This window comes from Blennius ocellaris, assembly GCF_963422515.1.
Source record: "Blennius ocellaris genome assembly, chromosome: 17".
In the NCBI taxonomy this organism is placed as follows: Eukaryota; Metazoa; Chordata; class Actinopteri; order Blenniiformes; family Blenniidae; genus Blennius; species Blennius ocellaris.
In genome coordinates this window covers 12,750,361-12,764,758 of record NC_137666.1, presented here as the reverse complement: position 1 = coordinate 12,764,758, position 14,398 = coordinate 12,750,361, and the positions used below count along the sequence as shown (strand labels likewise).

The 14,398-nt window shown below is 38.7% G+C and overlaps 1 protein-coding gene across 1 annotated transcript in view; it reads left to right on the top strand.

Annotated features, from left to right (window-relative positions):
* Positions 1–12,291, top strand: part of stxbp6 (syntaxin binding protein 6 (amisyn)) — a 69,694-nt gene extending 57,403 nt beyond the window's left edge. The window contains exons 5-6 of the mRNA XM_080513293.1: positions 7,765–7,922; positions 10,283–12,291. Coding sequence (XP_080369419.1) covers positions 7,765–7,922; positions 10,283–10,306 — 182 coding nt within the window. The 3' untranslated portion in view covers positions 10,307–12,291. The remainder of the gene's footprint in view (positions 1–7,764; positions 7,923–10,282) is intronic.
* Positions 12,292–14,398: the final 2,107 nt, after the last annotated feature.

The window sequence follows — 14,398 nt, the reverse complement described above, 5'->3', positions numbered from 1 at the left end:
TTTTTCAGTCACATGAAACAACTGAACGGTTGAGTGCAGAACTCATGATTTAATAATCCAAAACTTTAACCCCTTTCAACTAATTTCACAACTATAAACATGTTATGAACTTCAAAGCTGACTATGACTTGTGATATTCTCTCATCGCAGAAGACCAAGCTGTAGATTCAGTCTTTTCCCGTTGTAAGGTCTTTATGAACAGAATGAGGAAAGATTTTGTTTCACATCATGGTCGTCTGCTCACACAAGGTAAGCTCCAAAATCAAACCAGTGGTATCCCCCCCTACTAAAACATTTCCCCAAGGTTCTTCGACTGTGGCACCGTTTACATGACAACATTTTCAAGTGAAAGAGAGAGCCACTGAAAATGCAAGTATGTGAAAATGGCTCCTCAGGTGGCACATTTTGAAAAGCCTCTGTCTCCGTGGAAACAGGGGGTGGGGGGCATAGCTTATTGTTGTGTGTGTGGTTTCATTAAAAAGGCAAACAACAGCACCCACTAGTGGCCTGGCATGCCAACTTGATTCAATCAGAGTCGGTGTAAACAGTTCATCGAGTTATTTCCCACAGTCGGAGCTTTGTACCCACATCTGTGATGTCAGTTCATCTAACTTCATGACGCGACCCTGCGACGTGTGCAGGCATTCAATTTGCATATACTGTACTGCATTGTTTCTTAATTATGGGGGGAAATATCTTTCTATTTTTTACTAATATTTTTAAAATACTCTGTAGTGAAAAGCCTGTCTTGTATTCAGACCAATACAATAAATCATATGTTCATTTGGGACAGTGACAGAATACTCGTTTCCTGATGAATTCTTCAGTATTTAACCTTAATCAAGACTTTAATGACTGAAATAATATCTTTTGGAGCAGGGCGTGATGCTGACATTTATATGCTGATTAAAGCCACATAGCGTTGGCTGTTAATGAATATCTACCAGCTGTTTTTCTGGCACAGATAGACACAATGTGCAGTGATTGTGTTCGGAGCCTCGAAGTCTTTTTTTGTTTTTTTTGTATGACAATGACTAAACTGAAAGGGAAACTGAGCGAGCAAGGTCGAGACTTTTCCCTCATGAAAAGATGGTGGGGGCAGAAAATGTCCTTGCTCCTCTCTGAGTGGTTAACCAAGGGGAATAAAGCCGTCATTCGCATCCACATTACTTTAATATGATCATATCTGCATAATTGGAGTCTGCATAACGACGTGCAATAAAAGTAAATTACATGTACTTCAGACAGGAAAATTATATGGACTAATGACTTAATCATTGTTATATCATTTGCTGTGAACTTCAGCACTTGATTTTATACTTTACATCAATCAATCGAATTGTGATTGCAAGGTGTCAGAACATATCCTAAACCCTTCAGAGATGCTCCTGGTCTGCAAGTGGTCAGTATCTCTCAAATGTGCTCAAGTAAAGAAAAGGCAGTGACAAGAAAACACATTCTATTCTATTCTATTCTATTCTATAAAAAGGCTCAAATAAGCTGCATCTACTCCTATCCTGGTTCCAGATATCATAACACGCTTCCATCGGTCCATTCAGTCCATCCTTCAATGAGTCAAGCAGTAAGAATCAGAACTTCATATTTTAGACAGTCAGTTATAATCTTATGGCTTATTGTTTTAACTGAGAGTGTATTTGAGTTTCTGAAGGTCAAAAAATATGCAGCTTTCGATTCCTGAGCAAGTTTTTGATGGGTAAGACCCTAGTGTGAACTGTCCCTGATAATATTGACATTTTTGACTGGCTTTGGGAAAAATCTGTAGGAGAAAACTGTATTTGATTAAAAAAGTGCAAAAAAAAAAAATGCTACTGTATAGAAATGGTAGGCATGTGCCAGGAGCCACAGGGGTGTGCGGAGGGTGGGGTGGGGTGGAGGGTGGTGGTGGGGTAGCCTTCCTGTTTGAACCACTGCCATAGTTTTATTATGTTGCTGTGGTTAATGTCAGGATTAGCATTAATTAAACTACAGCTGAGGTTTTATCTTGCAGTAGGGGCAGCAGAGCCCTTCCTGAAGCCCTCAGTGATGTCCACTTTCTGATGATTTCCTCCCATATTTCATACTTTATTCTTCTATACATAATCCATTTGGAAATAATGAGCCCCTCACCTGTACCTTTTGCACAGCCAGTCCACTATATCAGAGGTGTCAAGCATATTTCAGTTCAGGGGCCACATCCAGACCAATTTCATTTTGAGTGGACTGGGCCGATAAAACAGTGCCAAAATAACATTTAAATTTAAATTGTTTCTTTGTTGTGCACTACTGAAAATTACTCCATTCTCAATATAAAGACAATTTCAATGAAGCCTTCTGGTGGAAAGCGCAGCGAAATGGCCAAAACACCTTTATAGTTGTTGCATTATGTATGTTTTTTACAGATTCACCCTGACAGCAAAGCTTTGAGGTTAGTTTGGTAGCACGCAGGAAGCTGTTCTTCATGGCGGCATTACCAATATCTCATCTCAGGTCTCAGTGTTGTGTTGTGTGCTACTCTTCAGAAACGTGTTTAAAAAAGAGGTTTGACTTTTGGAAGTATAAGAAAAAACTTCTTACAGTGCTTTTATTCACTACAGATCATTCCCAAAAGCTGCCAAAAATGTCTTATTGTGACGATAAGAAGGGAAGCTTTCCGTCAAAAGTTTTGACTTAACATGAATCAAAGTATGTGCCTGTGTAGATTTAGTTGGAGAAACAGCAGTTGGTAGCCTGGATTTACTTACTTGTTTTTGACCTCTATTTTATAGCAACAAACATAAATCTGATTTTGTGGGTTTAAATGTGAAGAATCCTTGAAGATGAAAAAAACAGGTCAATTTCATTTAATAAGCATGTGGTTATAGTAGTTTATCTCTATGCCTGTTTATTCCTTCAAAACACATATTCCCTGTGTGAGGGACATGCATTTGTGGGATGAGCAGAAGAGCTGAGCTTGAGCTTTTCTTCGCAGTTGTTTTCCTTATTGGAGACTTTTTCAAGGCAACCTTTTTGTGTATAGGTGTCAATCCCACTTCTCCACACAGTTACTTACTTTTTGGGTCTGTTTTATAATCAGTACAGTTGGCTGCACTAGATTAAAGATATCATCTAGATTAATATCTCGTTTTTTGCTGTTAACATTTTGAACTAATTGGAATATTTGCAACGCTTAATCATGCCATATGGCCTCTCTGTGAACTGTAAATCTGCAGTTAAAAAAAGGATACAGTGTTTTAATGTCTTTCTTTTTTTTAATTACAGCTAAAACTGGGACAAGGGGCACCTAGTTTAAAAAAAAAAAAGCTCTGTACTTCAGAGTGGAGAGGATGTGGATGTTAGTGAAACTATGAATAGGACAATGATCGCTCAGCAAAGTCTTTCACAGAATGTTTCTTTTTTCCTTTTTTGTAGTTTGGGATGGGTATCAGCAGCCTAATTTGTAATATGCTGGTAATGCAGAGCGTTTCTGACGGAGTTTCGAGTGCAGATAAGAATGTGCACATAAAAGAAATGATTGTAAGAAGCTCTGTTCTTTAAAACGCCCACACATATTATACCCCGCAGCATTATCCCAGCACAGGGATGATACCATCACATATGCTGCCAGAATGACAATTTTCAAAGTACTCTGGCATATACTGTGTGCTCGGGCCTTTTGTGTAGGTGTTTGTTTTCGAAGTTAACTGACACATCCTATTAATCCCATACACTGAGATAGTAAATGTGTTTTTTCTGTCAGTGGTGTTTGAAGTGTATCTGAGACGCTGATAACCATCAGGTTATTTTCCTTATCATCCCAGCAGTGCAGCTTGTAATTTGCAACAGTATGAGAAAAGGAGGGGCTGGTTTTTAAGTCCCACTTCCTTGTTATTTTGATTTTGCTCACTTTCTTGATTCTGGAGGATTTTGTTGCCAGAAAACTGCTTGCGTGTTTAGTTTGAGGTTTCCCTTGTTTGCGATACTGTGGCTGATTACGTTTATCAGTGCAGCAATGGAATTCCTTCTACATGGTAGAAAAAAGCTTGTCACGAATATGATTGTTCAAGGGTCACCAGTGCAACATCACAGCTATTACCAGGTGAACCTTTGAATCACTCCATCATTAAAATAAATTAAATAAACGCTAAGAAAAATAACGACCAAAAATGTAATAACTTTAGCCATTCTGAATGTAATGAAGCCTAAAACTGAATAGCTTCCTAATAATATAATGTGTTAATATAATTGTTAAATATGTCTTACAACAGTGGATTAATATGATCACTATACTATCTGCTATACCAATTTCTGATAAGCAGACTGTTAAAAAAACATCTTCTTTTCTAAGAATTGTAGCTCTGTTTATGTATTATTGCAACGGCTGCAGTGATTACATTGCAAATATTTTTTTAACGCTTCATTATTGACAAAGTATTATTAGGTGCATAGATCAAATCACTTATTACACAATTGGCTTTATCATATTTAGAAAGGCCAACATTATTTTATTATTGGTTGTTACAAACCTTTGGAGTGGCGATGGACACTGCTCAAGTGGTCTCACATAAGATTCTATTCCATTCTATTCTATTCTATGTAAACAAGCTCTTGTTTCTGACTAGCCTTCACTCTAAATTGATACACTGAGGCTTTTTGTTTTGAAACACACCATGGCACTGCATAAGATAATCTACTCCTACATGTTTGATTCAGCCTGTGTTGCTGCACCCACCTCATAAAGTCTTCCAGAACATCTCCCAATCCCACATTTTTCCTTTCTCACTAATTACATTTTACACTGGAGTGGCCCACAACGTAGCCTGAGAGAGAAGAAAGGGAATCAGTGAAGATGTTGGCAAGACGAATAAATAGACGCTTGTGTCTGTCCACATGGTGTGTAGTGGCTGTGAGTGTGGAGGAGGTATATTGAGGATGATGGGAGTATTACTCCCTGAGCTTCCCAGGAAGAGGAGTGGATTGACAGAAATCTGCCTGGAGGTGAAAAGGTCTTTTCTTCTTCCAGTGAAGGACTAACTCCATTAGGAGAAAAGATATTTTTAGGAGAGTGCTATTGTCTGGCTTCAGTGAAATACTGACAATGTGGATTCCCAAGGGATTTGGAGCTAATTTCATCACTGGTCCATGTTTATGATGTGGTGTGTTTACTTTAATCTCTGGAAACTCGACTAAGCTAAGATCTTGTTTTTTGTGTGCATATTTTCCAATTCCCTTTTGCTGCAGATGTAAGTATGAACACGTCCATGCATCCATCTGTGTCTGCCATGCGGGTGTGTCTCTACACAAATTGCTTCGACTTTATCAAGTTAACTTCTTTTGAAGGAACACCAGCTGGCCTCACCGTCTGCCTCTGGGTTGTCATATAATCCTGCAGTAGAGCCTTCCCAATTACCTGTCACTCAGTCTACCTGCCTCCGTGCCGGGGGACACACACTTACTATATTGCAATTACCTGTGGGGAAAAGTAGGAATCTGGCTTGTCAGGTCGTAATACACTTGATACCTTCAAGCTTTACTTCATTGTATCCCGAGAAAGTCATCACATATAAGAATACACTGACTGTGGAGAACTGAGTCTACTATGTACTTTCTGATTATTTTTTTTGCAATTATATTTGACGTAGGAAAAGTGTATGACAGAAATACATAGATTTAAATATACAATATAAGCAACTGGTGTCTATGTTATGCTACTTTCAATGTAAAAAGTTTAAAAGATTGCTTTCAGGTGTACAACTAAAGTCCCATACAATTAAAAATAAATGCCAAAATAGACATACAATATATGTTCAGACAGATTTAGAAACCACGTTTCAAGTGATTAATGCATCATTTGTGCATTTTCGTTTCAGAAAAGCTTCGCATTTATGCTGCAGCATTTCGAAAACAATTCCCAAACTGCAGATATGTTAACAACGATGTATTTGTCATCCCAATATGCTACAAATATTAACAATGGGGAGTACACACACAACCAAGTTGGGTTGTTATTACGATGATTCTCAAATAAAACCACTAACTGGGAATCGTGCCACTCTCAGCCGTCTCTGACTGCTTACATACCAAAGTGTCCTTGGGCAAGACACTGAACCCCAAACTGCTCCCATTGGAGTGACAGCTCCTTGCACAGGTGCAGCTTCCAATGGTGTTTGAATGTATGGGTGAATGTGATGAGCTATGTAAAGCGCTTTGAGGCTGCTCACATAGCTAGGAAGCTATATAAGTGAATCCCATTTATCATCTTACCATTCACATCCAAAACGCAAGAAAAGTTTTCCCTTTTCACTTGAAAATGCTGTCGTGCAAATGAGGCCTTGGAAACAAAGACTGGCAGTGTGTAAACATACAGTACAGGTGCATCTCAAAACGCATAAGAAAGTTAATTGTTTTGACAGTGACTCTTATTGTCATAACATGCAAACTAAAAAGTCTCAGTCATTTGATAACAGAAAAGAAAGAATCAGTATTTCTCCATTTTCATGCATAAACAATTAAAATGAAAATAAGAAAGCAACATGAAGTGCTTGAAATGGTTCAGGTCTCAGTGATATGGATGTTAAGATTTGAAATACATGATGGGAGGAAACAACCTTTTATATTATCTGTGATGTACCAAAGCAAAAAAAAAGGGTGGGCACAAGATGGCACCTAGTTTTTTTTTGTTTTTTTTAAGGGTCTTTCTAAAAGTGAACCAAGGAGATTAATAACTGAGATTTTTTTTTTTTTTTTTTTACCAACTTCTAGCATGTTGGATCATTCAAATGAAGAAATGAGTGTAGTTATAATGAAAAAACAGACTTTTGTTTGCACATTACTGGAATCCATATATTGACATTAGTGATCATTGAACTGGTACGGATTTTGTTGGATGTAAAAGAAAACCATATTTATTTATTTATTTTTTAAATAAATAGCCACTAGACCAAAAATACTGCCCAATGTGTTAATTTCTTATTTTTGCACATTCGTGAGTGGCTATGTTCACCGGTGTTTGGCTTCACTGTCATGTTTTGTCTGTGGCTTGTCTTTGGGGAAAAGTAAAGAGTGTCACTGCTCCGTGGTGCTTCTGTTGACATCAGCAGTATTTGACAACATAAAAACCACGTAGAGGTATTCTAAAAGTGACATGCGAGCCTGAGGTACATCTCCATAAAGTGACGGATTAAACCCCACTGGAGCAATGGAACTGTGCAGAGGAAGAGAAAGCTGCAGGAAGATTGCTGCTCCTGGTCGAGTTGTTAGCATAGTGCATAATGGCAGCACTCCCCACGTGCGGTAGATTAATGGCTTGTCAGAGGAAACATCCGCAAGCTGCCCCTGTTATCTGAAGATGTGCTCTCTGTCTTATATCCAAGGTTCAGTCTTCAGGGCGGCCAATGCAGACAAACAGACCTTTTTTTCAGCTAAGGGAAGAGGAAATCACTGAGCTGACTCTAGTAGTTCAATATTAAAGAACAGCAGCACGAGATGTCTCCAGGATTGACACTCTCCTGAAGGAGGCATTAAAGTCCCAGTCAGTTGTGTTATTGTTCCGAAACTTCCGAAAGGTTAATTTCCCCTGATCTTTTCTGAATGTAAATCACCTTCAGAGAAAAGTCATATGCTACCTTTTCACTGATTGCACTTAAACCGCTACTTTGATGAGTTTGCATTACTCTTGTTTCCCCAAGTGAACCACGCTTACTCCTCCCTTTCTCTTCTGTCTTCACTTTTCCCCTCGTCTCTCTCGGGCGCCTGGCTTGGCTTCTTGGCTTCCGTCCTTATCTGCAGGTAACAGTATACTACACTCGGCTGCAGACAGTGTGACGAGTGCTGTACAGAAGGCCAGTCAGGCTCTGAATGAGCGCGGTGAGCGATTAGGCCGGGCCGAAGAGAGGACCGCGGACATGATGAACAGTGCCGAGCAGTTCTCTGTCACTGCACACAAGGTGAGGCAACACGTTAGCAACATGCACTACAATACATGACCTCAGGGTGGTGAGACTGTGTGTGTTTTAACAGGCAGCATTGAAATCCTGAGGCCTGTGTTGTGTTATTACACTTTCATTCATTCTTTTTTATGTAGAGCATATACAGGAAGGGTTGGGGGTGTTTTCCACTTTGGGAATAAATTGAACGAAACACAAATTTCAACAACTTCAGGTTTTGAAGAAAATGAACGCTATTAAAGTAACAATGTCATGCTGGAAAAAAATGACTTCAAGACCATAATAAATGGATCACGTGCATCATAGACTTATTATTTGCATCACTTGACCTAGCACCCGGCTACAAATATCACTTGATGCCTGTAGCTCTGCCATTTTCAATTATATCTTTCATATTGAAACCACAGAAAATGCAACATTCAACCGAAATGTGCAGCCAGATGTGTTGAAAACAGTTTTACATTGAGAGTTAATTGCGTCTGTTTCAATGCATGAGAAGTGGCAGCACTGCCCCTCTTGCATTTTGAAATACATACTTAATTAATTAACACATTAATTAATGTGTTTGTGCGGTCTGTCCTGTGAAGTTGATGTATTTCATTTACCCTCTGCCACCAAAATAATTGAGCCAATGGGGGATACATACATAGACTGAGCAAATCTGACCCTGTGTAATGCTATACATGGCTTCAATACCCCTGTCTTTCAGTTAGGGAACTTCTCTGCTATGGGAAGATGGTAGTTGTTTCCTCCTCCCTTATTTACCCCCTTTAATAGTTTATGTGTGTGTGTGTGTGTGTGTATGTATGTTCCTTCATATTTCATCAAACCCACATCTCTTGTTTGTCAGCAACACTAATTGCATGCTGTTTAATGAGGCTGTTTGCATAAAATGACTCTTCTGCAGCAAAAAAAAGTTGATGAAAGAAATGCATTGCTTTGTAATGAGCCCACCTGATTGCCATCATAATAGCTGTCTTTCAGGCAACATTGTAAACATCATAAATGTTTGTGTGCGTGGACGGTCATGCTGTTAGCAGATAGCCTCTGCTGACAGATTTACTAAGTTAAAGTGGGGCATCATTGACTTTAATAGTAAAGTCATCCATTATCTATTGAAATGGATGTTTTGAATGAGTCTTAATGTCACATTCGTGTTGGTGGGATAATTGAAAGACATTTGAAGAGCCTCACTTGGCCCTCTCACCACTCGCAGATGAGCTCCCCCACTGTGATGGATTACAAACACTGCGATAAGCAGAGCAAAAAGCCTCCGATTCGGTGGATTGCGAGGGAAAACGGCTACACAACCCCCACGAAGAATCACTCATTTTGCAACATTTCTCATTTTACTCGCTGTCATTAGCCGTTATAAGACTTCCTTCGTGATTTATCATTTGTCTTGCATATATTATTACCAGGCCTCACACTGTTGCCTGTCCAAAGCCTTCCGTGAAACTGCTCTGCATACTAAGAAGTCATTCCCTATTCCGTTTGATGACGACTTTGTGAATAGATGGGTTGGGTATTCTGTGAAAGATTTAGTTTTAGTACTTTTTAACTCGACTGCACGTGTTAAAGGTGGACCTCTGCACACATTGTGGCTCTAATTTACAACCGAGTGCAGCAGCAGTGTCTGCGGCACTGAGTGGGGGTCACCTTGACTCATTTTTTTCCCCTCCTTCTCCACAGTCCACCTCTGCAATCCCGTTTCTCCACCTCACCTTTCTGACAGCAGAGAATTTAGCTGCACTGCTCTGATTTAATCAAACACACTCATTCCTGTGTGCTGCTCTGCTGCCCCCACATGATCGATCCATAGAATTCAGTTCATTTTACAGCAACATCCACAGTCTGTGTGTGTGTGTGTGTGTGTGTGTGTGTGTGTGTGTGTGTGTGTGTGTGTGTGTGTGTGTGTGTGTGTGTGTGTGTGTGTGTGTGTGTGTGTGTGTGTGTGTGTGTGTGTGTGTGTGTGTGTGTGTGTGTGTGTGTGTGTGTGTGTGTAACATCCTTGCGTCTCCACACCCTGCAGCAGCTTCATGTGAGATTGACTATGGTCATTCCTTTAACGAGTCTTCAGTCAGTCCCATCAGGACCCTTTTTAATGAGATAAAAGAACGTGTAGGAAGACTCATTATCTGCCCACTGGCTACTTTCTTCTCTGTGAAAGTGCTCTTAAAATTCTGAATACATGCAATTTGTCCTGATTTCATTATGCACTGTGCCCACCATTGTGCTTCATCTAAGAGTCTGATGCATGTGGTTCTCAGGAGGGTGAGTTACTCATGCAGTGACACTGCTTTCTCGGGTTTACTCACTGAATTATTGTGCAACCTCCCCCTACTCTGATTTTTCTACAGCTTGCCATGAAGCACAAATGTTAAACCACTGCCAAAACCAACCGGGCTGGGGGTTCGGCAATCGCCAGCTGCTGTGCAGGAGAAGGATTCCAGATTTTATGCTTTTTAAATATTTTAATATGATTAGTATTTGTTAACAATGTTAACACTTTAATGTTTTTGGGTTATTGTACTCTGGTGCGTCTCGTTTCTAATGATGTTAAAGCATCGAGCAGCGGGTAAGAGGAGGAGGAGGAGGAGGAGAGGTGAAAAAAAAAATACAGAATGTTTCCTGCATCTGTTTGCCAAAAAGTTACAAGCCACAGCCATGACTGTACTCAATGACAGCAGCCACTCCATAAACATCCTCTTTTTCACTAATGTGGGTGTACATGTGATGACACAACACATCATCAGCAGTCAGTCCCAGGCAAGACGCATCTTGTCTTCTCATGTGGGTGACTGAGCGTGGCAGTCTGATTTTTGAGTGAAGACCCACTCACAAGGTGTTTAAGTCAAGCTGGATCGGGTTGCAGTGGACCACATGGATATTTTACACATGCATACAAAGATAAAGCCTCATTTTTTTTTAACCTACGTTGTGTCTACATAGACATTTCAGCAACAAATTCTGGATGTTAGATGATCACGTCTATGAGGAAAACACTCGCTCTACCCCTGAATGTCAAAGAATTCCAAAAATATACTTTCTTTATTTTTGCTTTGACTCTTGAACGTCAAGATCTCTGTGTGTGGGTTTGGTCCTTATTTTCCAAATGCATCAGAACAATATTAAAACAAATGATTTACAAACTGCCATAGTGGTCAGAAAGACGGCTACCAGGGAGTGAAACTAAATACATTTTTCTATGACGTGTCATTCAAAATCAACCAAACCACATGGGATACTATCCCAGCATTATGGAGGTGTATTTGAAGAACATTAATTTCAAAGTGAGCTTTTTTAGGTATATGTGTCATTCAGTATAATAATTTGTGTTCAACAAGGGTTTTTTAAATTGTGAGGGGAGGCTCCCTGTTGGGGGTGACAGAGAGTTTGAGTAATTTATGAACAGAGTTTATTGGCTCTGTAATGGAGACCAATCAAAAGCGATAAAATAATCTTGATACAAAACAGTAAATGTCTCAGTTGTAGGCTATATATTAAGAATCAACAGATACATCCAATTGTTAATGAGAGGACAGCGTAAATATAAGGATGTTTGGCATTCAACCAAATATTGCTTGGCGATGAGAATTGGGTGTTCACCTCCCCACACTTTAGAAACCTCTTGTGTTAAAGGGAGTTACATCAGTAAACCAGCTTCTGCATTGTAAAAAGCAACATGTAATTCTTCTAGTGCTTCTATCTTGATGTCCGTAGAGCTGATTTGTGTCCCTGAGCATGGGACCCGTTTAGAAATTAATCCTGGCTGTATTTCAACTTTAACCACTCAGTAGTCATCCCTTGTGCATTTTGTATGATTTGGGTTGGTCATAATAATATCGTGTATGCCGATAAAGGACAAGGTGTTTCAAATAGCAGCGGTGTGTCGTAGTTTCTTTGTCTTACTTTGTCAGTACCTTCGGCTTCATCACTGGCAAGACTCCGCCAACACCTCCATCACTTGAGATGTATTTGATTCTTTTTTTTCAATTTTGATGATTCACGATGCTACGATGCACTGATGACCTTTATCTTGCAGCGCACTCTTGAGTTCATAATGAATCGTTTCAGTTGCCTCACTCTTAGTGTGCTTTGACTCCTCTCTAACACTTTGGATGTTTATTGTTTAAATAAAGCAAATATAAGGATAAATTTACATTATTCTCTGTGTTTCTTTTTATACTTGACTTTCACTGTATTTACCTCTCACATTGATGTTCTCTTCTCATAACCTGCAGAATAATTGTGTCAAGGGTCATTTCTGTTTATTTTTCCGTCTGATGTGCTTCACTGCTGTTATCCAACTGATCACAAATCTTTGCAAGACTGTAAGAAGTAAAATAAAGTCTGTTTCACAATCACACCACAATGGTTTGTTATTAGTGCCTTTTTATGTTCACATTTGACCTCGGTTTGCAAATCAATATGCTGCTTTTTGACTCCACACAGTGTCTATATTCCCTTCGTGGATCAGTGACGAGTCATTGGTTACAGCTGAATGAAATCATTAAGCATTAAAAACTTGTACATGTTTTGCATGGATATTACTATTACATACAATGTTGAAATCTTGGTATATATGGGAATAAACATACTTCATGTTGTGCAGATTGTTTCCTCTGTACTGTCACTTACAGAAATAATGCTTTTGTATGTTACACAAAGGAGTAGATAATTTTTACTTGTAATATTTTGTCATTGCTATGGCTCACTTGCTGAGATTACAATTAAAGTGACATACTGTATGCTGAATCTAATTGGAGCCACAATTGTGTTTATAAAAAAAAAAAAAAAGCCCCCTATTTTCCAGCTGCAGTGAAGACTGACCTCATGTGGTCAAATTTAAGAAGACATTGCAGTTATGAAACGGAATCATATCTAAAAAAAGTGAACCAATTTCTTAGATTTTGCAGTGCTTCAAGTTATAGTTATAGGAAGCACTGATGCCTCAAAGAATAATTTCTTTTTTATTGGCATGTTTTAGAATACAAAAAAAAAACATGCTCGATCTCTGGAGGTTTTCAAGATTCGAACATCATTTACATGGTGAAGTCTCAGCTTTTTTATTTACATGATTTTTTGTGGTTTCTGTGAAAAAAGGGATCGGTTTTAAAATGTGTAAATTCGAAACATTTTAAAATGAAACTGCAAAAGCAATGCGTTTTACTTGAAGCAATATTGTGTAAATGGGGCCTCAAAGTAACTGAGGCGAACGTTTAAACGTTAGAAGCTTGTGTTGACTAGAACATTTACTAGTTTATATTGAAAAGCATATCCCACAATGCCACATTAACTGACAACACCTTCACCAATGACATTGAAAACAATACAGCGAGTGAAGTGGTTTAACATAAATTAATTAACTAAAGTAAAACTAAAATTATGTTATTTGGCAACGGTTAATGGGAAACGTATGCACATTTAAAGGTAGATGGAGTGAAAATGAAAGACAGTTTCTTGGTGTCATGCAATTAATGATCAAATAAATTGGAAATCTCATAAAATTCTGCATATTTAGCATCAACCATATTTAAATGACTGCAGAGGTTTGGGGCAACACATAAACATGTGGGTATAGAAATGATACAAATTAGACTCTTCTCAAAATGAAAAATACAAAAATTCACTGCCCTGGTCGAACTTCAAACAACATAAATAATGTATAAACAACAAACTTCTTGAAAATATTCCAACAAATTTTTTTTTAATATTTTTTAACAGATATGGGGAATATAACCGGAGAGGGGATTTAAAGTTAAAGCACAGTAGATTTCGCACAACGCTAAAGTAGTTTTGTCTTTCTATATGTGGAGTGAGATTGTGGAATGAATTGGAAGCAGAGTTCAGGCAGTGTCCAAGCATGACCCAGTTCAAAAAACTGTACAATACAATGTTTTCACAAAGTGCAGGCAGGAAGACAGGCTGTGACACTGTAGTAATCATTTATTATTTATTTATAGTATTTATATATCATTTACTTACTATTTCCGTTTGAAATATGAACAGAAATAACTACTGAGATGTAGAATAACTAATCGATGAGATGGAGAAGGGGTGGGAGTAAATAAGCTTAGGCATCGCCCAAATCCTTTTCGGCAATGTTGTGGCATTATTTATTTATTTATTTATTTATTTACTGTCTGAAACACTGCTACTTTTAACCAAGCAGAGAGTCATACCAGTGTTGAAATGACTCAATGCCGTCCCCCAGTGTACAACAGAGGCAAGGCTTCAGATTCACACAGAGCTCCTTTAAGGTCAGCTCACCTTTAAAGGGGTCATATTATGTCAAATTAATTTTGTAATGGTTTTCCAACAGTAATAATCATCCCGATACCTGAGAATGAGGCCCTGGAAGTGAAAAAAATCTGCCATCCCTCTCCATGGCTTGTTGTAAAGTGTGCGCTCCAACAAGCTAATCAGAAATCAAACCCTCATCCGGGGTTCAGCCCATCCCAATCAAGGTAGGC